The 25003-nt window shown below is 39.4% G+C and overlaps 1 protein-coding gene across 8 annotated transcripts in view; it reads left to right on the top strand.

Moving 5' to 3' along the window:
* The window catches only part of TRIP12 (thyroid hormone receptor interactor 12), a 79837-nt gene that overhangs the window by 18740 nt on the left and 36094 nt on the right, over positions 1 to 25003 (top strand). For 6 of the 8 annotated variants that reach the window (XM_063407883.1, XM_063407882.1, XM_063407888.1 and 3 more), the window contains exons 2-4: positions 8619 to 8765; positions 17097 to 17222; positions 18189 to 18988. In XM_063407883.1, the coding sequence (XP_063263953.1) occupies positions 8668 to 8765; positions 17097 to 17222; positions 18189 to 18988 (1024 nt within the window). In that variant the 5' untranslated portion in view covers positions 8619 to 8667. The remainder of the gene's footprint in view (positions 1 to 8618; positions 8766 to 17096; positions 17223 to 18188; positions 18989 to 25003) is intronic. The other 2 variants (XM_063407890.1, XM_063407889.1) reach the window with 1 other exon arrangement.

Genomic DNA, 25003 nt, shown 5'->3' with positions numbered 1-25003 from the left:
AAAGGCCAATCCAGTTGTTTTATTTCTAAAGGAATGATGGTTTTCAGTTCTCTGTAATCTTAATGGAACAGGTTTTTACATTTCTTCCAGGTCCTTGCAGTAGTCTTTAGTTTTCTTTTCCCGTACCAGGTTCAGTGAGAGGTCTCTGCAGTCTCAGACTTCAAATTCAATTGACCTGCTTGAAGCAGGCGGGACTATTCAGCTTCTGCAACTCAGTCATTGTCACAGCACTGTTCTTATCAACACTGAAACATGTGATACATGCATCTAGATATTTTTCCTTAAACAACACTTGACTTCTCAAATCTTCCAGTCCTCTCAGAAAGACAGTAGCCAGAAGTCAGTAGGAAAATGTGCTACTTTGCTTGCTTGAGGTCTTTGGATCACATAATCCTGACAGCCTGGGCATTCCTCTAGCAATTGGTGCTGTGCATCCTTTCAAAGGTGTTTTCAGTGTTGTTATCACCTGTGGGAACTTGTGAATCTTTGGTTGCAGATAATGAGTATTTGAACTGCCAGTTAGTAGTAAGAGATCACAAATGTAGACTTCTTGGCTCTTCCCTTCCTCGTTTATATGAAGACTTCTGTCACAGATGACACGAAAAGAACTGTACGAGGACACATTGGTGAGCATGCAGGAAAACGGGCGAGCTTATTTACAAAACTCAGTTTTATACATTTCCTCTGGTTCCTGTGGATTGGAGGGTGGAATTCCACCTCTCAGACCACATTGGTCAAGTCAACTGTCAGTCAACTTTCTCCGCCTACTTAAAATATGTAAACAATGAAAGACAGCAAAACATGACCATTGTTTATAGTAAAAAGTGTGATAAAGTAAAAATTCTGACTCCAATATGAAGAACGATACAGAAGGCTTAGAAAAATCTTCAAAACCAGGGCGACAGACTTTCTCTTCCCAGTTGTCTCCGTCATTAGACGTCTGTACATAAATGCAGTCTGGAAACCTTTCTAGTGGTTACATCATTTCAGGCTCTTGGCCACTCATTCTGCTGTTCTGTCAAGGTGGCCTTCAGCACTGCCACTCTCTTGGCTAGAAGGGCAGGCAAGGGCTGAGCTCTTGAAAGCCTGGAAAGCTGACTTCCCAGTTTAGCAAGACCCAAAGTTTGCCTTAATTTTCTGATGGCTGTTTGTTGTAAAATCAGTGGAACAGGGAATAACTCCTGTTCTTTGACTGATTTATTTTACTTTTTTTCTTTATGTTGAAATATTCCAGTGATTCCAGAGAAACAGAATTAAAAAGAACTCTTCCACTGTAAGTGTATCTAGGAGGAATATTTTACTGACCTTTTTTGCCTTTTTGTTGGCAACTTGGAAAATTATTCTCTGGGTAAGAGCTTACGTATGGTCTAAAGTTCGTCAGTGTAAAAATGGGCATATGAGCTGGTCCTAATGTATAATATCTTCAGAGACTTAAACTCCTTTGAAGTTTGTAGCTTACATGCCCATTCTTCTTACTTCTTCCTCTTAGTCCGGGTTACTGGATTGTGATTTTGGAACCAAAGGAGAGGGAGGGCTTTCTGAGCTCGGCGTGATGGCAGTGAGGAGCTGGGCCATAGTTAGCTCTTCTCTCAGAGCAGTTGTCCTTGGAAGGGATGGGCAGTGTGTCCTTGGGTATGTGTACATCTTACACAGGTCTGAGATCTCAGGTTGCTTGAACTGACATCTATGGCATGAATTTTTAAAGTTTCTGATATTCTGTTAGTGTCTTCTTTGCATGCTTTTATATATGACAATGCTTTGATACCTCAATTTGTGATATTTTTATTTCCCTTTCCCCTTTGTTCAGGGTAGCTCTTGAGATTCACCTCTTGCTCAGGACTCCATGTATTTTGTCAACATGGTTAGCAATTGTCACTTCTCAGAATGGGAGCTGTCTAGTGGAATTTGAGGTCCTGCTTTCACCAGATGGATGGACTGGATCATCTCAAGAGATTCTTTCCAGACAAGGCTTTTTTTTAATAGTTCTGACTTAACTCTTGTACTTAGTTGAACTCTGCATCAGAAAGGCATCTGGTCTGAAGGGGAGTTTGCCTCTGAATGCTGTTAAACTCTGCTTGTCTTGATATCTTATTAATGTCTTCAAAGAAAAGTGACAAAAGTGATGCAGCTGTATAAATCTGTAGAAATTCTGTGCCAGAGTTGTAGAAATCTATTTGCTTACAACTGTATGTACTTGTTTCTAGAAGAAACTTCCTTGATACCTGCTTGTCTGTCATCTTAGCAGTGAAGTAGTGTTTCATCATTAGAAGGCTGTAGAGTCTTGTTTGTCCTGGAGATTTTTATGTGTGTACTGAATTTGCTCTAGTTAGGGTGTCTGTGTATGCAGTTCTGTGTTTGTGGTTCTCTAGTACTTCTCTAGCATTGGAGAAGGAAAATACAAAAAGAGTACAGTCCAGCCTATTATGTGATTCAGTATGATTTTGTGTGGTTTCTGTATCAAAGGAAGTTATTCTGATAAAAGTCACTGTATGAGTTTTACATTACTGGATGAAGTGCAGCAAGCAAGCCTGAGTGCCCTCTGGCATCTTTGAATCATGAGGACAACTTATGGCTATTCATGGAGAGAAGGTAGAATTGGGAGCAGGTGAGGAAATTAAGTGTTAGCTTGGTCTTCCTATGTTGAAAGAAGAAAAGTTTGTCATTTTCTTAAGGCTCAATGGTTTCATGCAGCTGACTAACCCAGGATTTGCATGAATGCAGATGAAATGCATACACCTTACTGCACCTTGGGGCTCATGGTACAATGTATTTTCCCCTTGCTCGTGTATAGAAGTTTACTGTCAAGAAGAAGGGAGGGATGATAAGAATTTAGGACATGTTGCAGAAAACTTTTCTAGGAAATTCTCAGTATGTTATTGTATTCACTCCCTAAAATTCTTCCATGAATGAGCTACTTCTACAACCAGAAGGGACAAGAGGCTGCTAAACTGAAAATGCAAACTTCTGCCTGTGTGGAGCTTTAAAATCTGTTTTAGGTGAGGACCTCAGTGGAAAAAGAGCGAGGATGAGTGGATGACTCCTGGAAAGTATGGGGAGGGAGAATATTGTGTCAAAATCAGCTGTAGAAGACTGAGTTTAAGGCATCTCCCTGGACTAAAAAGTCAAATTAAGTTGACTTACTGAAGTAGAAGTAGTAATTAAGTACTTGCAAGTGCTTGCTTCTAAGGCAAGTAAAGAGGTGTATACGTCTGCAGGTATATGAGAAGAACCTTGTGAACAGTGAGCAAAAATGAGGTGCAGCTGAGATCAGTTGAAAATGATGTAAATCTGAAACAATTCAGCAGTTACTAAACCGTAGGCAATAATTTCTTCGGTTTAGTCACAGTTGAAGTCTGAGCTCTTAAATGTGTCATATGCTTATATATTTAGAGTGTTTTTCTATCTTAAGTGACAAGATTTATCACAGAAACAGCTGAGCAAGTAAATTAATGTTGTCTACATTGAAGTAAAATAATACAAGTCTGAAGTCTTAGCCTTAATATATTCTGATATGTACGCTGAACTCTGGGTTCTGGCTGGCAAGATGTGCAACTTGCAAGGTATATAAACATCCTCCTGTCTTTTCCTTCTTCCCTCCCCTCCTTTTGCCTAATACTGACTTGGGGCAGTAAGTCAGTACAATTTTGAGGAGCTGAATTGCTGGAGCAGCATTGAATAAGGCACTGAGTTTTTTTTGACTAAACTAAGAGAGGAAGGGTGCTGACCAGTCTACTTAGCTCAATTCCAAGCAGGTAACAGGTAGTATAATGGAGCATTATAGGCAGAGGTGCTAGGCATATCTTGAAATACTCTCAGAAGAGTGCAACAGTCTGAAAAAAACTCTTGCATTACCAAGATTACCAAGGAACTTCAAACCCAAAACAAAACCACCACCCAAAGCAACAGAACAAACCAAACAAACACTCCAAACAAGTTTCAGAGCTCATGCAAGTGGGTTAAGAAGGCTCTTGTGGAAGAGTTCAGTTCATTTTTTACAGGTATTGTTACTTGTTACACTATCAGTGGCTCTAGAGCATGTTGGAATTCTGCAATTTTAGTCTTTTTCTTTCAGTAGCCTGTGTCAGGGTAGCTGCCTTAGTTCCTAGTGTATTCTTCAGAGTGTGATTTGGATGCAAAGCAAAGGCTGATACGGGCTTGTTATGTAGTTCTGTTTTCCCAGTTTGCTTCAAAACCATGGAAGCATATCAGTTGTTTCCTGTTGGCTTTTCCACGAGATGGAAGGTAAAGGCTTCACTGCAAGGTAACAGAGTGTTTGTCTTGTGTTCCTGTAGAACCTCTTCAAGCAATATATTGACTGTATATTAGCTGTAGTGTTTGCAATGGGTATGTTAGTTCTACATAAACTAATTCTAGTTGCTTTCCTGTACAATAACAAAGACAACTCGAAGTTGTAATCAAATAGTGTTTGCTAAAACTCAAAAATACTATGTAGCATAATAAGCACTAGATAGCAGCGTTGTTACATGGCTTCAGAAGATAATGTCGTGGGTTTGTATGAAATGCTGGCTTTTGGAATTCATCCTCATTCTGAAGAGTCTGCTTATGATGAGAGCCTCTGCAGGGCCGTGCTTTGGCATCATCATAGCTAGGAATGTGGAGTTATGAAAGATTACCTAAAAAGGCTTATGTGCAGATAACTTTATGCTAGAAAGGGACCTGAGCTTAAAAATTCCTAAATAGCATTGTCTATTGTGGAGGCACGGAGGTCTGATGGATGGTTATAGCTTTTTGTTACTGTGGGTGTGAGGAAGAGTCAGTATAGTTGAAGAAATTGTCTTAAAATCCGGCAGGACTGCTCTGGCACATTTGGCTGGTCTCTACTGAGTTGCACGGGTTTTTTTGAATGTGTCTGATGATGGGAAAGAAGGAACCAAGTGCATGGAGTGAGCTCAGAGATAGAGGGACAAGTCTGAATGAGAACAGTTGAGATTTAGGAACTTCTGGGCTCTTCTCTTGTTTTAGGATGTGGAAGGCACAGTTGTGAAAATACCTCTTTATTACTGGACTAATTGGGCACGTGGTATTGTGTGGCTTGCAGTGAAACTTCAGTTAGTGTTTTGATGTTAAAGGTCACAGCTGAATCATGAAGCTGCATTGTATTTAAAAGCAAAGTGGGAGTCATATGGCAACAAGTACTCAATAAGAAATGCAGTTAAGTTGAGAGGTATCAATACAGAAGATAATTCTGGACATCATCTTGACTTGACAGATGCCTTACAGGATAAAGCAGTTGTCATTTCATTCTTCTACACTGCTGAAAATAATGTATTTATGACAATACGTTGTGCTACATAACTTCCAAGCACGGACTACTTCAAGTGTCTGGCTAAGCCTATGTCATGGTTTAATCCCTGACAGCAATCAAGCACCAGGCAGCTGCTTGCTCATTCCCCCACTAATGGGATTGGAAGGAGAATTAGAAGGGTAAAAACTGGAAAACTTGTGCGTTGAGATAAAGACACTCTAATAGGAAAAGCAAAAGCCATTCATACAAGCAAAGCAAGACAAAGAATTAACTGCTTCCCATGGTTGGGCAGGTGTTTAGCCTTCTCCAGGAGAGACAAACACCATCGCTCTTAATGTCCTCCCTTTCCACCTTCTTCTTCCCGCTTTATATACTGAGCATGAAGTCATGTGGTGTGGAATATCTCTTTGGTCGTTTTGGGTTACCTCTCTTCACTGAATCTCATTCCAACCTCCCATGCACCTCAAGCCTCCTCACCAGCATGACTGATAGTGCAAAAGCAGAGAAGACCTTGGCTCTGTCCAAGCGCTTTTCACCAATTACGAAAACATCTGTATTATCAACACTATGCTCCATTATCAATGCTGTGTTCAACAGAAATCCAAAACACAGCCCTGTACCATCCACTTTGAGTAAATTCTAGTCTGTCAGAGACAAAACCAGCACACTGGGGCAGATCAGTGTTAAGTTAAAGTTTCTCTAGGGAGGTTCAGGATTGCTTGTGTGGTGTTTTCTTCAGCTGACTCTTGTGGTGGTGTGTGGAGGAGCCTGTGTTCTGTCCCTGGATGGGAAAGTGTGTGGCTAACCTAGCAGAGGTCTGAGTGAGCACTGCCCCTTGCAATATGAAACCTGCTGCAATGCACATTTTAACCAGTACAAGGTGAGACAATAGTTCTGTGGTAACCATTTTGTAGAATGACTGAGAGTTTGACAGTATTACAGTTTCAGTGCCGGCTGACCTTTGTGCAGAAGAGGACACTACTTCCTCCGTTTAGAAAATGCACAAAATGTGCTTCATTGCTGATAGTAGAGAGGGCTTTTTTTTTTTTTTTTTAAATTTGGTGTTTGCATACAAGGAAATAAAAAGGGACTGCACAACAACACTTGACAATGCCTGTGACTGACTTCAGCTGGACCCCCTAGGTGGTGCTGGGCCCTTGTTCAGCTTTCAGCCTGGTTAATGCTAGGCTTTTTCTTCTGCATTGCTATTCTGAGGAGAGTGCTACAACTTATCATCTCCTCAACTTGACTGATCTTGCTACACCAGCAAGCTGACCTGATTTCTAGCAGTTTCAAACCTTTTCTGTTTCATTGTAAATCTTTGTGCTCTAAAGAATAAGAAGTTGTAGATTGATGGTGTTATATGTTACTGAGAATCTTTAACACTTTGTTAGTCGGAATATTGGCTTTGATTAAGGAGTTTAACTAAAATGAAACAATTGTGAAGAGGGAAAGTTCGGCTTTTGAGTAGTAGTGTTTATAGCTTTCTCAACTTAGTCATCAGGACTTCTATCTAAGAGGTTCATCAAACAACTGCATTTTTGTGGGATTGTGTTATTTTGTGCTTTACTTGTATTTCAAGTTCCTAAGCATAAGGTAAAAAAAAAAAAAAAAAAAAAAAAAAAAAAAACAAAAACAAAAAACCACAAAATAAATGAAGGTAAAAGGGATAGTTTAATAAAGTCTACTTTCTGTGTTTGTGGTTTGCTGCTATGGTTGGATCTCTTAGAAAGAACCTGAAAAACTTTCAAAAAATGCTCTTGACTCCTGTGATGTGGGGATTAGGATGGAGAGCAATTTTTCTGTCTAACTTGTATTCTTATTCAATTCCTGGAAATATTTAAAGTATTTCTGGCATGCCAAGTGTGACCTTTCAATATTAGGTTGTATTATTACAGTGTAACAAGACTGAATCTGAGCTAGCAGAATCCTGATCAATAATTTTATGTGCTGCCCAGGTGTATAGATGATATACATGTTCCTTTTAGCATCATATGTGAGGTAATGGTTTGCATAATACAAGTTTATATGCCTGGTTTCTTATGGCCTACAGTAAAACTGCATCATTTAGGATTCTTTCTTTGTCCCCCCTTGCCCTTCTGTCACCTTTGCTCACTTCTATAGGACCTTTTCATAAGAAAAGACAGTTATGTTCAGCTCTTCACTGTTTTTACTGACAATGCCAGATCTTGAAAATTATTTCATTGGAGACATTTGAATTTGAATCCAAAGCTGCAGTGTTTTAAACGTTTTTGTGATAGACTTCTTGCTTATTGTGCTCTGGATATAATAGGTACCAAATCAGCGTATGGACTACAGAGTTCTTAAACCTGGATTACTTTCCTTCTTACAGCTTCTTTATTTCACCTGCAAATACCTTTTTTACTAGATTCCACAAAATTAGAAACAGTAAAACTGGATTTGCTGGGTGTGTCCTGTTGCTATGCTCTACATATCACTATGTAGATAATACCAATTTAGCACAGGACAGAGAAGTCACCTCTCTTCACTGAGGAATTAACCGTGGCTTGTTCTTGAAATGCGCCTGATTCTGGGGACTGTGGCTGGGGGTTATGGTAGTCTTCTATAAATAACTATAAAAATAATATCTGTAGACCTCTAGCAGCCACAAAACAATTCCAAGACTAATACTATAAAGCTGTCATAGATTATTTTTTAGAAATAATTGTATGCACTCATTAATCCTTCTGTCTCAAATACCTTTTCCTTTTAATTTAGCTCTCATGAGCAGAACTTCCTAATTATAAAGCTTGATCTTTCTTCCTGAATGACTATATATCTTGCTTTATACAAGTGAAAGTTGCATAAATCAGACTAGAGAAAGAAGCTGTTTGGAAAGCACTGTAGTTATGTTGTGAATACTGCTGCTTTTTCCTGGAATGGGCTTTGTAATCTCCTGTGATGAAAGTTAAAATACTTGAATATTGCTGCTGTCTGTCAAACACTAAGTTTTTCCTTAATGTTTCCTTAGTAGATTCTCCTAAATTTCATTTGTCTTGTCTCCTTATATTAGAGAAGCCTGCTAGAACAGAAACATATTATTGCAAAATCATAAAGGCATTTGTAGTTTGGGTTGGAAGGGATCTTTGAAGGCCATTTAGTTCAGTAAATCATCTGTGGATCATGTTATATATATGAAAACTTGGTTGCTCTGTATTAAGGTTCTAAATGTTCTTGAGAAGAACCTTGTCCATGTGTCTTAACTAAAAATTGTTCGGAAGTTTTTGTCTTCAGTTTTTGCTTAAATGATCGCATTTACGTTTGCCTGTGGAGGTGTGGCGGCGAGTCTTCATGCCACCTGTCTCACGGCTCTTCCTCTCTTGTCTTGCAGTGAATGATAGTGTCTAGAAAGGGTATGTCCCTTCAGGAGAGAGGTGCCAATGTCCAACCGGCCTAATAACAATCCAGGGGGGTCACTGCGACGTTCACAGAGGAACACTGCCGGGGCCCAGCCACAAGACGACGCAGTAGGAGGAAGGTATGACTGCTGTCTATGGGTGTTAAAGTGTGTCACAGTGAAATGGATGGGATTTAGAGAGTAGTGTTTTCCACCCTGCAATCCAAGCATTGAAACTTGCATAAAATCTTTTTGCCCCTGAAATGCTACCTGTACTCTTACTGCATGGGATAAACCCATGGATAACTCACAACTGTACTGTTCAGCTAGAATAGCAGTAGCAGAGCTAAAGGGGGAAAAAGGTATTTTCCATAAATCACAGGTAGTAACAAATTTTTTTGGCCTCTTTCTGCTCTGATTTTAAAAATATGGGAGGCAAATGACAAGGGAAAGTCTGTTATTGGGAATCTGGGAAAATGTGTTCCTCTTCGAGAAGACTGAATAACTGGTACTCTGTTACTTTTGTACTGCATATAAATCCTGTGCAGCTGTTGAATAATTCAAGAAAAAAAGGTTTGCTATCATTTAATATGCCTGATATAGTGAACAAGTGGACCATATTGTATTTGCTCTGTAAGTGATTGCCTCTGCAGTGCAGAACAAAGAAGATCCTTAAAACTTTTCCAAGGATGACTCTATTGTTACTGCTATGAATGAAGCCTGTATGGATATAAGTGTTTCTTTAACTTTGTTAAAAGATCAGTCTAGTGAGGAAAGACTACAGTGTGATGGTAGGCAAATCTCTCTATATTCTACTCCCTCAGGTACATTACTGGTTCAGTTGTTGAATATGTGTACCTTGGGCTTGATTTTTTTCTGGGGATGAGTATTAAAATATTGCAGGTCAGTGGCACAAAAGTTTTTTACTATGAAGGAACTGGGCTATGAAGTTTAATTAAGAAATAATGTCTTTCTTACTAGTATAAAGTCTGAGAACAAGTTGAACAACTGTTGAATGGGTGAAGAGGGACAGCTTGTAAGGAGCTTTGGGGAGAATAATTCAATCTGAAAAATGCAGCTTCACTTTCTCTAAACTAGTCTACTGTAGAAGCGGAAGAGCAGATGATAAACACAAGACTTCTCTACTCAAATAATGCAGCATAAGGAAGGGAAAGTTGCTGCCTTACATAGTTGATTATTTTGTATGCTAGAATTGGTTTCAGAGAATAGTTCTTTTAACAGAGACCCAGTGAGTCCTTCACACCTTTCTGCCCATTCTGTGTTGTCTGTGCATCTCAGTGGATGTTTCAATTAGGTATTGGCCTACCAACTCTTTCCTTTTACTGAACTTCACCTGGGGTGAATAAAGGATTGCAGGCAAGTTATTTGGAGATGAGATGGGAGTTTTTTCTTTAGATATCTACTGTTCAGATTTCACAGCAAGATCCCAGGGAGAAGCTCCACAGTGAGTGAGTCAGACAAACGAAAGAATTTTAAGGGTAGCACTGTTTTCTTTTAAGAAAGTCACTCATCCATTGCTTTGGTGCATTGTGATCTGTTATGCTGTCATACAATGATTGAAGATTTTCTTGTCTGAAATGACTGGACCTCTTCCACCCCTCACCAGATCTATGCCAGACTTCGATGAAGAGGAGTGTGTTACACTCTATCTTAAACCTTTAGACCTTTATCAGAACCAGAGCTCCTTGCTAAAGTAAAGAGGATGGAAGAAGCTTACAGTCCTTTTTGAATCAGGGTCTCTTTAGAATAGGACCTCCCCTACCTTTGCATTTCTGGGCAAGCAGTTTGATCTGCAAAAGCTTATAAAAAGGCCTAGTTAAAGCATGCTGGCTAATACAAAATTTAAAATGAATTTGTCTTCTTTTACTGTCATCAGCATCTCATTTTTAGTAAGGTGCTGGGCAGAAATGGCTGTTGTACAAGGGGCAGTGTAAGATAGATCTGTCAGATCTTATAAAATTTGTAAATGATGTGGTAAGAGACAGGCTCTCAGATGAGTTTTTATCTGGTGCCTCTCTTTGGACACAAACCTCACAGGACTCACCCTTCCATGTATCTAGCATGCAGTGGTATAGAGATGTTTCATTTCTGCTGCTGAGCACTATACAGAAGGGTCTAGAGTTCACAGCTTGGTGTGTCTTGTTATGCCTTGCTGTAATCCAGTGATAAACACTTCTTTGGCTGCTATATTAAAAAAAAAAAACCAACAACTCAAGCAAACACTGAGCAAAAAACAATACACTATTTCTTGCATTAGGGTTTTTTTGGGTAGCCGGAGACAATTTATTTTCAGTCTTTCTTGAATTTGTTGTCAGTAAAATGACACTCTTCAGTTTCAGCTGTAAAATCACTTAGAATAAACTGTGGAAAGACTAGTTTCAATAATACGCTCATATTGTGCAAATAACTGAAGTTGGGATATATCTATGTTAGTATTTCAGTTGGAGCTGGGAATGTTCTCTTGAAGCCAAACAGTCATCCTCACCTACTGTGTTTTGGCTAATGTGGAACGGTCTTGGGGCACTTGTACTGGGATCTTTTTGGATGAAAGTGAAATGAAAATTGTGCTCTGTGAGAGCAGTTTGTGTATGCTGGTCACTTGTGGTTGTAATGTGGTATGCTTTGAAGTCGAAATCTTTGAAATGCAGAGATGGCGAACACTGATCCTTAATGGCAACTGTCTTGCTTTATAGATTTTCTTCTGTTGATCCATACCACTGATTGATGTTGTTGTACAGAGAGAGATTTTATTTGGCCACTTTATAAGATTCACATATTTCTTACTCTCCCCCAATGAAAAACAAACCAATACGCAAAGATTAAAAACTCCCAACTCCCCCCTTCTCAATAAAAAAGAGGGAATTAGACAGTAATGTGACTCTGAAGAGGGTTGTTGCTTCATGCCTAAAATTAGCCACAAAGTTTGTAAGCAGACTTAAGGGCCACACCTTCTGAAGTGTTGGAGGTTACTTCACTTTGGTCATAGATATGCAATCATAGCCCTTCGAGCAAGGACAGGTTTCGATACTGTCTGAACTTGTGTACTTGATTGCATTTCTGCTTTGTATAAGTAGCTTTCTTAGTGCTGGAAATGGGGCAGCTTTTTCCTTAAAGCTTTTTTGTGGCTGAGATGCATGCATTTTCAAAATACAAATTAAGTGACGAAAGCTTGGACAGTTCATGCAGTTTGTCACTCATGATTTCAGACTGTAATGTGAAGGTAAATGTGTGGTATGGCCAGATGGCCTTAGAGTTGCCTCAGTCTCCTTTATGCTTTGGCTGGAGTGAATGCAAGAGACTTTAGTTGATAAAGGTGTTAAAAAGGAGAGAGTCAGAAGAACGATAGTGCTTCCAAGCTGAAGTGCTAATATATGTCTTTCTATAATCTTTGACACTTCTACAGCTTACAGGTCTTTTGTTAAAACTGTGCCAATTTAACTTGCTGAGCTGCTACTGTTCACTCATATGAAGACCTTGGAAATTCCAAACTTCTCTCTGGTCTGCTCTAAATGCAGAAACTCCTTCCTGCTACACTGAGTATTGACAGACTGGCTTAACCTGGAAGCAACAATGCAAACCCATTTTCCTCTAGACTGGACTTGTTTGCTGTCCCCATAGCATCAATACTTGAGTCACAATGAGCAAGGGATGCCTGTAATGGTTTTCTGCTGGAGTTTTACCAGCAATTTCACACTCAGCATAGTAACTTGATAGGAGCTTTGAGAATTTGATTTTGAGGTGCATTGTTTAAAGGTACAAATAATGATACTAGGCTCAAGGACGTGTAGAAAGACAGATGCTGTTTATTTGCAGTTTGTGCTGAACAATGCTGTGTGATTTTCTCTAAAAGAAGAAGGGGGTCTGTATTTGAAAAGGGGTACATGAACTCATGGTGTTGTCTCATTCCCTACCCATGTATGCATTGTAAGCAAATTGGCCTTGGTGAAGTTGGACTAATGTGATTCTTCACTTTCTGTTGTCAGTAGTGACGTTACAGTAACTGTGACTTGGATGAATTTCAGCTCTTGTGGCTATTATACTTCTTACTGGTTTTACTACCACTTTGAAAAGTGTTTACCTCGGAGTTTAGAATTACTGTTACGATGACACCTTTGTAAAGGTACAGCATGAACTCTGTCTGAAGTGTCTCTTGGAGCACTCTCCACTGAAGGGTGACTCTTTGTAGGTTTTTAAGGAAGCAATAATGATGCTAAAGTTTCCCTTTGCAGCAGTAAACTGAAGCAGATGTATTAATGAAGCTTTCTTTTCATAGGGGTAGGTAGGAGGAGGGGGTGGAAGGTACTTATTGTCATTTTCTTAACTGTATATCAACATTGTTACCATGTGTGTTGAAGAATTGTGCCCTCCTGGCTTAGCTCCCAGTGATACCATAGGATTTACTTTGAATGGGAGCAATTTGGAAGTGGTATTGTGAGGCACACAATAAGATCTTTTCTGGTCATGGAGCAGTTCATTGTTCTTTTCAGTTGTGAGAAATCTTTCACTGTGTTGGTATAGAGTAATGGAAGTGGTCCCATGTACTAGAACTTTTTTTACCAGTGCTGCAAAAATTGTTACTTTTTTATCGGTGGCAATAAATGACAATGGCACTTATCTTTTTGCATATTGTTACTCCTAAGGAATCTTTAGGAGTAGTAGTAATTAAGTAGCATGTTACTTTGACATAAATGACTCCTATGCTGCTGTTCTATATGAAAATAGGATACTTCATGAACAAATTTTAATGTTTTGGAATAAAAGATGTACACATTCTTGTGTATTTGGAATTGAAGGTTAAATGATAAAATGAGATCATTGTTGGCTGTGTGTAGGACTTTGATATAAGCAGAAAGAGTGCTTTTGTCAGTTGTATTGCTTTTGTTCTAAACAGGATTTGTTTTTGGACCAGTCTTGGTGATCTGTTAACTGGTAACAACTTATCTGAGACTTGTAAAAAACTAAATAGGATATTTGAGTTGGTGGGGAAGACATTTGGAGTATTTCTGAGGAGAGAAAGGAGGTGTTTTTCCACAGTTTTTTTCATCTGTGCTGTTGCATTTTTCTTAATCTCGTTTTTGATAGAAGTAGAAGGATAGTTTTTGCAGACTTTGTTTGGACACATTTAATAACTCACTCTCAGCAGCTGAGGAACATGACTTAGATTAAATGCTTTGTTTATTAACTAACTTCAAAAGGTATGTTGTTTTATTTTTAATATGCACAGAGTAACTCTCTGAGAACAGGTTCTAGTTGGTTCTTTAGTATGGTTTTGCTCAGGGCTGGCATTTTCCACCATCTTGTTTATATAACACAGCAAGCTAAATGGTGGTTAGCTTGTCAGCTTCTGTATGTGTGTTACTCTAAACTTGAGTGTCTGCCTGTGAATTAAATGTGCATCAGCAGACAGCTCTGCCCAGCTGAATGAAGCCTTGGAGTTGTTTATGAAACTGTCTTAAAGTTTGGGGAGGGAAGGAAAACTAAAAACCCATACAAAACACAACTTGAAGGTGCAGCAGGAGCTCAGTTGAGAGTGGAAATGGATGAATGCAAGCTCATAAATACTTAGCTCATCATTTTTTTGTCATTAATGGGGAACTTAGTCTCTCAAAACACTTGTTGCTGGAATGATGGTTCTTAATGAATGATACATAATGGAAAAGACTGAAGAACTTGTAATGGTAAGTTACAAGTGAAAAGCCTTGGATTACAGACAAAAACCTTAAAATCAGCCTTCCAGCTTTGCATGTTTATTTTATAGCACTTGATTACTCTGGAAGCATTGCTCATTCTGAGCTTTACAGAGTATTCTTTGTATGTGAGTTAACTTTTTGAAGGAGACTTTAAGTAAACTGTCACAATGTAAATACAAATTGGGACAATGATACTTGTTGGTGTATGGTTCAAGTTTTTACCTTAATCCTGTAATCAAATTCTTATATAAACTGGAGAGTCATATTCATGTTGTCTGACATGCTACTGCATGCACAGTTGCTATGGTATTGTGGATCTTCTCTTTTCAATACATGCAAGATGAATGGTTAAACAGAGTGAGAAGTGAGAGCACAGTAGGTCTTTTAAAATAAAATTTAAAAAAAGTTCTCCTCAGTTATGACTTTCCATTTGTGACATTTCTAGAGTAACCTTTCTGCTCAGAATGCTGTTTGTGCTGATAGCTTGATGGATAAAGAAAGCAAAGCAAGTGCTAATACTCAGCATGTAATTGTGACCCCTAGGATATGGATGTAGCTTTAATAGTCCACACAAATTGGACATTGGTATGAAAGTGTATTTGTAAAACTTGTGAGAGTCAGAAGGGTTTAAATGTGAAAAGGGTGGAGCTGGAAACAAGTGGAAGCTCTTCAATGTATGTTTTGCATCTATTGTTTTAGCAGTATTTTAGTTGAAACGTTCTTCAGTTATTGTGTTTTGTGAATATCTAAAGCAAAACAAAAATCTTTACAGGAAAGTAACCTTTGAAAATATACTTCAGAATAAATGAACCCTGATCAGTTCAGCTTACATAAAACTCAAGGTTCCTGCCAAGTGTAAATTATGTAATAATGTCTGTTACTCCCATAATAAAAACATTTTGCAGGGAAAATTAGATTTCACGCCTTAATCTTTTGTTGGGAAAAGGAAAATCCAAACACTCAGGATTAGGTGAAACATTCCCAAGTTTACTTTGATGGAGTTTGCGGTTGGGACCTCAAGATCTGTTTTATTTCACTTGCTTTTGATAGTAAACAATATTTCTTACAGGGTGATAAATAAAAATTAATTACTGGAGTGTGGAGAAGATGCTGCTAATTAATCTTTTCATACTGTCATACTCTTAGATGGGGCACAGAAAGTGTTGAATGTCTACTGTCTATGTGCATTCATCTGAGTAACTGCCTAAATGAGAATAATTCAGAAGAAAGCAGGAGGAAAGTTATCGAGAAAAACAGTCATAATTACTGAAGTTTTATTGTTTCGACTCTAAGCAAATTAGCATTTAGTTATCATGTGGATGGTCAGACTTGGTACTTGTTTTCTACTGAAGTTCAAGTTTGTGTTGAAATCCTGAAGAGGATGGGGAAGCTTTCTGGTCAGTGGTATACTTAGCTCTGGCTTTCCTACTAGACTTCTGGCATTTCATTGGAAGAAGCTATTTTAAAGCTTGTGGAACTCTTACCACTTCCACTTAGTCTGTTGGCCTAAACTTGGTGATGTTTGAGGTCATGGGTTGGAGCAGGACACTTAAATTTGAAGTCCACATTCCTCCCCATTGTCCATGGATGTTTGCAGAGCTCACCTCAAAAGCTATCTAGGCCTGGATTAATAGCATATGACCATGTAATTTGCTATTCTTTAACTTTGAAACATTGCTTCTTTCAGCATTAATACTAGACTAGTTTAAGGTTTTTCAAAGGTTAGTGGTTCTTGGGGCTTCTGTGTAGGTAGGATATGTGCAGTGGAGTTTTCCTGGTGCCAGTTGAATCAGAAGTGCATTTTATCCAGGAAGTGCAAGTGACATGTCTCTTGCCTTAGCAATTATTTATACTGTCCTGTTTTAAATGCTGATGAGCACTCTCTTCTGAGTCTTGCAGATGGTAATTCTGAGTGGCTTTCAAAGTAAATGTGGAATATATGAAGATGTAACTTAAGTCTTAAATTTTATCCATGGTGTATGGTATTATGTTTGTCCTTCGGTCAGGGCTCATACAATAAACCAATTTTTTCATGGAGCCAAAAGCTGCTTAGAATACCTTTTACACCTTATCTGTGTGAAACTCATTCCTGTCTCTGACATCACAAGTTTCCTGTCTCATTTGACTGCCTTCATTGGTGATGTGCATTTCTTCATTCCGCTTACTTCAGCTGTTACCAAACAGCTCTCAATCCTTGGAACTGGTACATCTTGCAGCCAGAAAATAACTAGTATGGTTGAGGTTTCCTACCAAGTTCAACTGGCTGCATTCCCATTCTGAGCACTTGATTTTTTTTTTAACTGAAGAGCAAAGATGTAAATAGTCATAACTGTATAAAGACTTAATGCCTGGAATCTGGAGGTAGATGAGTATATATCTATTTTTGAGATGAGACCTTTGACAGATGCTCTGGTCTTGTGCTTTACTATGCTAGCTTAATGCTTAAGTGAATAATTCAGTAGTCTTGCACACTAGAAAGATCTGAACTTATCTGTAAAACTCAGATGTGAGAAGATGTTTTATTCATTTAAAATGACTAAATAATTGTGTGCTTTGCAAAACAGTTACAGTGGTAGTGATTTGTAACTGCATCAGGTGGTTCTTTTGAAATGCTGCTTTAATACTAGGAGCTGATATGGAAAAATTTGTAGCTGTAAATTTGTATGTGTAAATGCTCCAAAAATAAACAATATTCCACCTACAGGTCTGTATCTGTATCTTGGAATCCTGATAGCTTTCTGTTTTGACTTTCTGCTGACAGGTCACATTTAGGGCAGGCAAAACATAAGGCACATAGCCCTCCTGAGAGTAGAAAATCTATTTCAAAGACACCCAAAGTGCAGTCTAATACTACTTCTGAGCAGTCCAAGGGACACTTTTCTAAAAGGTAATTGTGCTTCATATTCATATGTTAACCAGTGTTATCTGCACTTCAAAAATTTGTATAATTGAGTTATACGGAGTTCTAATAAACATATGACTAATGGATATTTAACTAATCTAGGTATTGCATTCACTGGATATATTTCAGTGTTTCCACTTCTGTTTGTTTTTTCTTTTTCTAATTCACCAACTAAGAGCATTCCATCAGTGATGGGGAGGAAATGATTTCTGCATAACTAGTCCTGGAATACTTGCAAGGTCTTTCTCCCCTTCTTCTGCTTCATGTTGGGGGAAGATTGCCTAATGAGTTTAGAGCAATATCTGATATGAATTGAAATGTGCAATCATCTAAAGTAGGCCTGTGTTCAGTGTAATCATCTTGGTATTGCTTGTCTGCTCTTCATATGCTTCTGCTATATACACACTGGAACAGTTTTCTATCACATGGAAGAGAATATTGCTATTTTTGTATGTGATTCACTACATCAATTTAAAGATTGATGAGAAACTATCCTTTCTTTAAGAGCCTTTCTTGACCTAGAATCCAGTTCTGACTAGTTATGCATACTAAACACTCCTTACTCTCTTGTGGAACTTATATTCTCAAACATTCAGTTAATAGCTTCATGGCTTGATTTTTTTTTTTTTATTTGTTTTATTAAATCAGTTTGGCATATATATATATATGGAAGTAAAATCTATTTAAGTTAAACTTCCTTTTTAAAAAAGCAGTGTATTGTGCTTTTATTTTGCAATCTACTTAGGTTTTATGCTAGCAAATATGTGCGATATGACAGTTTGCATACAAGCATGTGGGAGTTTGTTTGTTTGCTTTAGTATAAACTTAACAGTGTTTCTTACATGCAGTATCCTTTATTATTAAAGAATGATGATATTTATAATGCAAAATTCTTATAACTGTGAGGCTTCCTGAGTTCAACTCTAATGCTGTTCCTGCTTACTTCTACAGAGGCTGTAGTTCATCTGCTGTTTTAATACCACAACAAGAAGATCCAGAGAGAGTCAGTACTTCAGAAAAGCAAAAAACGGGGCAAGTGCCTAAGAAGGACAATTCTCGAGGAGTTAAACGCAGTGCTAGTCCGGATTACAGGAGGACCAATTCTCCTAGCTCTGCTAAAAAGCCCAAAGCACTTCAACACACTGAAACTTCCTCAGAAACTAACAAGCCACATAGTAAATCTAAGAGAAGACACTCAGACCAAGAGCAGCCCAAGTCTACACAATTGCCATCAACAAGCAAGGCTCACACCAGAAAGGGTGGAGCTGCTGGTAGCTCCCGAAGTCAGAAAAGGAAAAGGACAGAGAATCTGTCTTGTATAAAGAGTGGGTCATCAGTTGAATCAACTGGCACTGAAGAAAAGTCAGCAAAAGTCTCCAAGCTGGCTTCAAAATCGGTGACCTCAGCCAAAGCTGGGTGTAGCACCATCACCGATTCTTCTTCATCAGCTTCCACCTCCTCCTCCTCTTCTGCTGTTGCCTCTGCTTCTTCTACTGTTCCTCAGGGTGCCAGAGTGAAACAGGGAAAGGACCAGAGTAAGGCTAGACGTTCCCGTTCTGCATCAAGCCCCAGTCCAAGAAGGAGTAGCAGGGACAAAGAACCAAGTAAAACAGGTGGCTCTTCAAAGTTTGACTGGGCTGCTCGATTCAGCCCCAAAGTCAGTCTCCCTAAAACAAAACTGTCTCTACCAGGCTCTTCCAAGTCGGAGACATCAAAACCTGGACCTTCAGGACTACAGGCTAAGCTAGCAAGTAAGTTATTTTTTTCTGGAAGAATAAACACATATGTTTTAAAATCAAGTCTTCTAAACAAATACTTGTGTTTTTTCAAGCTGCTTGTGATCTTCCTAGAAAAATTAACTTTCAGTATGTTCTGCTGAGTTAAGTAAAGCTGTGACTGAAACTATTTACAGCTAAAGCAGATGATTTAAGTTCAGTCAGTATTCTGTAAATTTAAGTTGCTTCTGTGTCTAACAAATCGATTTTAAAAATAAAATACATGCAAAATATTTGGATGTTGTGATGGGGGCATGTATGTTATAAAACACTCTTGATTATATCCCTTTTGTCAGAGTTTTATTCCCCCTCATTTTCATAAATCTTCTGTTCTGAAGTGGGAATGATAAATTCTGGAAAACAAATAGGGTTTCTTCTATCAAACTTACTTTCCTGATTCTTCCTTGTCGTGAGAATCTGATATTTAAAAACTGTAGTCATGTAAACCTGGTGTGCATAGTGCTGGGGATATTAGTCACTTTATCTTCTAAGTTGTTCTTACAAAATATGGCTTCTTTCTGGTGCTGAGTTTGAATAGCAGCTACTGTTCCTGAGCATGATCACTGAGAAATGTAGGCTGTTCCCAAGCAGAGGATCTGCTTGCTAGTACACAGATACACTTGTAGCTCTGTCTTGAACATGTTTTTAAATGTTTTGCTGCCTTTGTGCACTGAATGATTTATTTACTGCATGTGTTCTCTAAAACTTGATGTAAGAGGTTGGATTCCTGAGCTTGCTTACTGTTGTTCCTTTTCTTAGGCGTGATCACAAGTAGCTTGTCCCAACTGGGACACATCCATAGCTAATACTAATGCTGGAAATATGTGAAATAATCAAAAGCAACTGGGTGTCTTCCTGTATAATCAACGTAGGTCAATTAAATGTAACAGGTGTGTTTTGGCTAACGTGCATGACTGGAGTATTGATTCTGGAATGACGTAACATAACAGATGAAGAATGGCATTTGGGAAGGAGAGAGGAGTTATTTCTTTTTCTATCTGCTCTGTGATTCAAGGCTACCGGGTGATGAATTCCAGAATCAAATCTCTGATTTTGCACGGGGTGGAATGAGAGGGAAGTGAGTAGAAGTCAGGGAACAATGGGAATGCCCATCAAGTCCTGAGATAAGTCAGGCTACAGGCAATGAAGAAAGGCAACAGGAAGGAGCAATAATTTACCTCCAACAAGTGAACAAGAAGACGAAGGCAGAGAATAATTCATGTGATAAGTTACAAAACTTCTTGAAGGAGTGAGAGGGGGAAGGGTGGAAGAGCACTATATAAAGGGCTGTGTGTATGTTTTGTGTACCTTGAAAAACAGCATTGAGAATGTGAGCCTAAACTCTTACTGCAAAGACTGAACTAAGATACTTGGACTTAACTTTTGGGTCATAGAAGAGCTAAAGGTCTTTTGCTAGAAGATAAGATGCTCAAATATATAGGACAAAACCAAGTTAGTAGGGACTGTAGGTGTGTGTATAAAATGTCACTGCTAAGGGGCACAAAGCACGAAGAAAGATGTTTCTACATGTGATAGAGAACCAAGTAATTTTCTATAGATTACATTTCAATTTGAGGGAGGGGAAAAGTACTAGCAGGTTGTATTAGGAAGTCTAAAATGTCTAATGCCTCTTTACCATAGATTACAGCAGAACATATTCCAGTAAATATCACTGAACACCAAATATCACTGTAAGAGTTCAACCTAGAACAGAAGTCTTGAACGATGATATTTTCAAACAGTCTCAGCCTTTCAAATAGTGCTCTCTGACAACTGGTTGAGGTGATCTTGGAATCAATAAAAGTCTTCTAAAAAGGAGAAAGCTTGTGTGACATGCACTTTCAAACTCTTTGGACAAATTTGATGTATTTTAAGAAAACATTTTGCATAATGCTGAGACATGTCATGAAAATAAGTAAACAAACCACCAGGGTAGGTTTTTGAAAAAGAATGGGTAAGTACAGATTTGTTGTCTGCAGCAGACTAGTAGCCTTAGAGGATAAGGGAGCAGAAGAAAGTGATGTCTCACACAAACATTAACAACCTGGGGCTTTCTAAACCAGGCGGGCCAACAGTGATCTAGATCAAATTGAGGTGTACACCCTTCTACCTGGAAACAAGTCCTTAGAAGTCGTAGTAATTCTTGTAGAAACTAAAAGCTTGAACTTGGTAGGCTTTTATACGTGTATATATTATGAAACACATGTGGAGAAGTCTGAAATAGGCCATACAGAGTTAGTGGGAGATAAACAAAAATGCAAAAATAACTGCAGAAACATCAGGAAAATGATTGGTGGAAGTGGTTCTAGGAAATGAAGTGGTCGGAGAAGGGGGATTATTCAGGCTAACATAAAGTCATAAAATTGTTTGGTTGAAAGGAATGTTAAAGATCATCTCATTCCAAACCCCCTGCTACTGGCAGGGCCACCTTCCACTACACCAGGTTCTCAAAACCCATCTGGTCAGTCATGTCTGTATGAAAGCAATGCTCTTCCCTTCTGGAGTTTATGCAGTTCAAGGAGTACAAGAATCATGAAGAGTTGTGATCTTTGAATGAAAAATAAGAGCAGCTGATCCGACTTACTCTACTGAAGAGAAGAATGAGGAGAAACATGGCTTCCATCTTTGCTGGAGTTTTTCACATGTTGGAGGAGAATGAGGAGAATACCTTGGGGTTTCTTGTTCAATCTTCCTGGATAGCTAAATAGGTGTTAAATCTAGCCCAGGTGGCTTTCAGAGTGTTTAGCTCTACCCAGCAGTGACATCATTGAATAACAGCTAAAGAATATGTTGGAATAATAAAAACAGGGTAGACTGAAGTTCTTCACATCTATTTGTGTAGTTGAATATTTCTTCCTGGGGGAAAGGGGGAAGAGAGGAAGAAAGCAAGTTTCTCATTTTTGCTCTTATGACTTGACTATTTTCACATCCCTTTCAGGCCATATCTGTTGTAGGGGCTTTTTAAACGTTGCAAATCGGGTCATGTTACCGATTATGTAACAGTATAAAATCAAGCTAAGTTATGTTCTCATTATTGGGGAAATCTTTGCTGTCCTTTGTGTATTGTCTTGTGGCCCTTAAGTAGAAAGAAGCTGGCAAGAGTGGCTGGGCCAGTGCTAAAAGCAGGGATAAAAAAAACTTAGTATAGCTATCCCTGCCTGGGAAGTCTTGATGTAGTACTTGGAGATTTGGGGGGTTAGAGAGGTTATTGGTGTATGCTCTGAAAAGCCATGTGAACATGAAATGTGAATGGTATGTATAGAACTCCTGGCCTTGAGGGATGTGGCAGAGATGAGGGAGAAAAGAGTCAGAAAATAGCTCAGAATCAGTTTATTTGGGATTGTGGGTACAGAGCTGGCTTGGGTGATGGTAGTTAGAGCCTTGGAATTGTGGATTTGGGATTGAGGCAGTAAGATGACTAGCTTGGAGATACTTGGTTTAACTGTGGTGACAGGCTGTGTGGGGCTTTAATAAGTGCTGGGGATATCTGGGTTGGTACTCAGGGAGGGCAGTAGTGGAATATTAGAATGACAGGAGGCTGTCTTGCCTTCTCCTGCTACAGCTCTTTTTACCCTATCTCAATTAGTGAGAAGAGCAGCCTTGCACAGGAACCAATCTGAAATCTCAAATACCAGTCCTAGCAAGTAAATCACTCCTGATTGCCTTTCTGAGCTGCAGATTGAAGGGCTTTCTAGGTTATGAACTGTGAAAGTTTGTCTGACTTTGTTTTGACTTGGGTAATACATTCAGATTTAATAAGTGATTGCAGTACAGCTGCATTCAGAACTTTTCTTTTGCACAACAAAATCTTCCTTAAAAAAATGCTGACAAGCAAACACGCTTAATGTGAAGTTAAGATTTTTTAGTTTGATTTGTTAGGCTGCGCTATTTCAGGTTTAGCCTGTTTGAATGTATTTTCCTTCTGACTCATAAACATGAGTGCTTGGCATGCAAAATAGGATGATGTCAGGGTATAAGCAATATATGTCTGCCATAAGAAAGCTTGTGCTTCTGCTTTAATTCTGAAGTTTACTTCTGAAGTTTTTGCAGGTGCTGGATATAAGATGCTTAAATCTGATTTTCTTTCAGGGGTTTGGATTAGAGATCATTTAGGTCAACTTGACACCCACAAATCTGGGCCCTGAAGGGATGCACTTACAAGTGTTGAGGGAACTGGCAGATGTTACTGCTAAGCCACTCTCCATCATCTTTGAAAGGTCATGGGGAACAGCAGAGATGGCTGAGGAAAGCCAGTGTCGCTTCAGAAAGGGCAAGGAGGAGGACTCAGGGAGCTGTAGGCTGGTCAGAGTCACTGCCAACCCTTGAAAGATGATGGAGGAGCTCACCCTGCATTGTTACTTCTAAGCATGTAAAGTAAAAAAAGGTTATCAGTAGTAGTCAACATGGATTCACTGAGGGGAAGTAATGCTTGATGAGTCTGATGGTTTGGTGTGATGGAATGGCTAGCTGAGTAGATAAGGGCAGATGTTGTCTGTCTTGACTGTCAGCAGTGGATGTTGTCTGTCTTGACTTCAGCAAGGCTTTTGACTGTCTCCTGAAGCATCTTTGTAGCTTGTGTGGGTGAGGTGAATGACAATGGACTGGCTTGAGGGCGGACTGAATGGCAGAGTTCAGAGGTTGTGGTCAGTGCAGTGTCCAGTTGGAGGCAGTGTTCCCCAGCAGTCAGTATTGGGTTCGGTCTGTTCCACTGGTTCATTGATGATCTGGGTTACCCTCAGCAAGTCTGATACAAAAGTGAGAGGTGGACTGATACACCAGAGGTTGTGCTGCCATTCAACTAAACCTGGAGAAGCTGCAGTTGGGTGGAGAGGAACCTAATGAAGTTCAAAGGCAAGTTCAGGGTCCTGCACCTGGAGAGGAATGACTTCACACACCAGTGTGGGATAGGAGCTGACCTGCTGGGAAGCATGTCTGTGGAGAAGGACCTGGGGAAACAGGCGGTGCATGAGCCAGCAGTGAGCCTTTGTGGCTAAGGAGGCCAACAAAATCCCAGGGTGTGTTGAGAAGAGCGCTGCTGACAGATCAGTGGAGTTGATCCTGTTCCTCTGCTCTGCCTTGGTGAGGCCTCACCTGGAGTGCTGTGTCCAGTTCTGGTCTCCTCTGTTCAAGGAAGTCAAAGGAACTACTGAAAAGGTCCAGTGGAGGGCTGTGCAGTATCTCTCCTGAGGAAAGGCTGAGACATCTGTGCCTGTTTAGCCTGGAGAAAAAATACTTCAGGGATGGTTGTCTAGGGATTGGGGCCAGACTCGTTTTTCAGTGGTGCCCAGCACCAGGGCAAGCAACAGAGGACACAAATCGAATACAGGAAGTTCCACTGATTAAGAGGAAAAACCTCTTTGAGGGTGACAGAGAAGTAGAACAGGCTGCCCAGAGAAACAGTGGAATCTGCTTTTGTGGAGATACTCAAAACATGTCTGAACATGACCAGTGAACTTACTTGTGGCAGTGAGGTTGGATGATCTCTGAAGGTCACTTCAGCCCCAGCCTTTCTGTGAGTCTGTGACAATTGCTCTATGTATTATAGAAGGTAGTGCTGAATGAACAACTTCTGGAGATGACCATCGAACTAATTCCTCTGAGAACCCTTGCTGTCTGTCTGTGACAGTGTGACTGGTGCTTTCCTCCACCAGGCACACGCAGGGCATCTTTAATCTCATTTTCCTGCACACTGGCTGTGCTCTATTTACTGGTGAATGCGTGCCACTTTCAGCCTTGTGCAACTCCTAAACACACAGGACTAACCTTCAATTTGGAGACTGTGCTGGCCATCCCAAATTTTAATGACAATGTGAGTGAAAGGAAGAAGGCTCAGTCTGAAGAAATTAGCAGTTCTGAACTTATAGTATGGGGAAGACTCAAAGGATTTGCAAAAGATGCAGGTGGTAAGATTGACTTAAAGTTTATTAAGAAGGAGTCTTAAAGGCGGAGTGGCATTGTACAGCAGGAAGGGAACATGCTGTGAGAAGACTT

Source organism: Prinia subflava, chromosome 11 (genome assembly GCF_021018805.1).
Source record: "Prinia subflava isolate CZ2003 ecotype Zambia chromosome 11, Cam_Psub_1.2, whole genome shotgun sequence".
In the NCBI taxonomy this organism is placed as follows: domain Eukaryota; kingdom Metazoa; phylum Chordata; class Aves; order Passeriformes; family Cisticolidae; genus Prinia; species Prinia subflava.
This window is presented reverse-complemented; position numbering and strand designations above follow the sequence as displayed.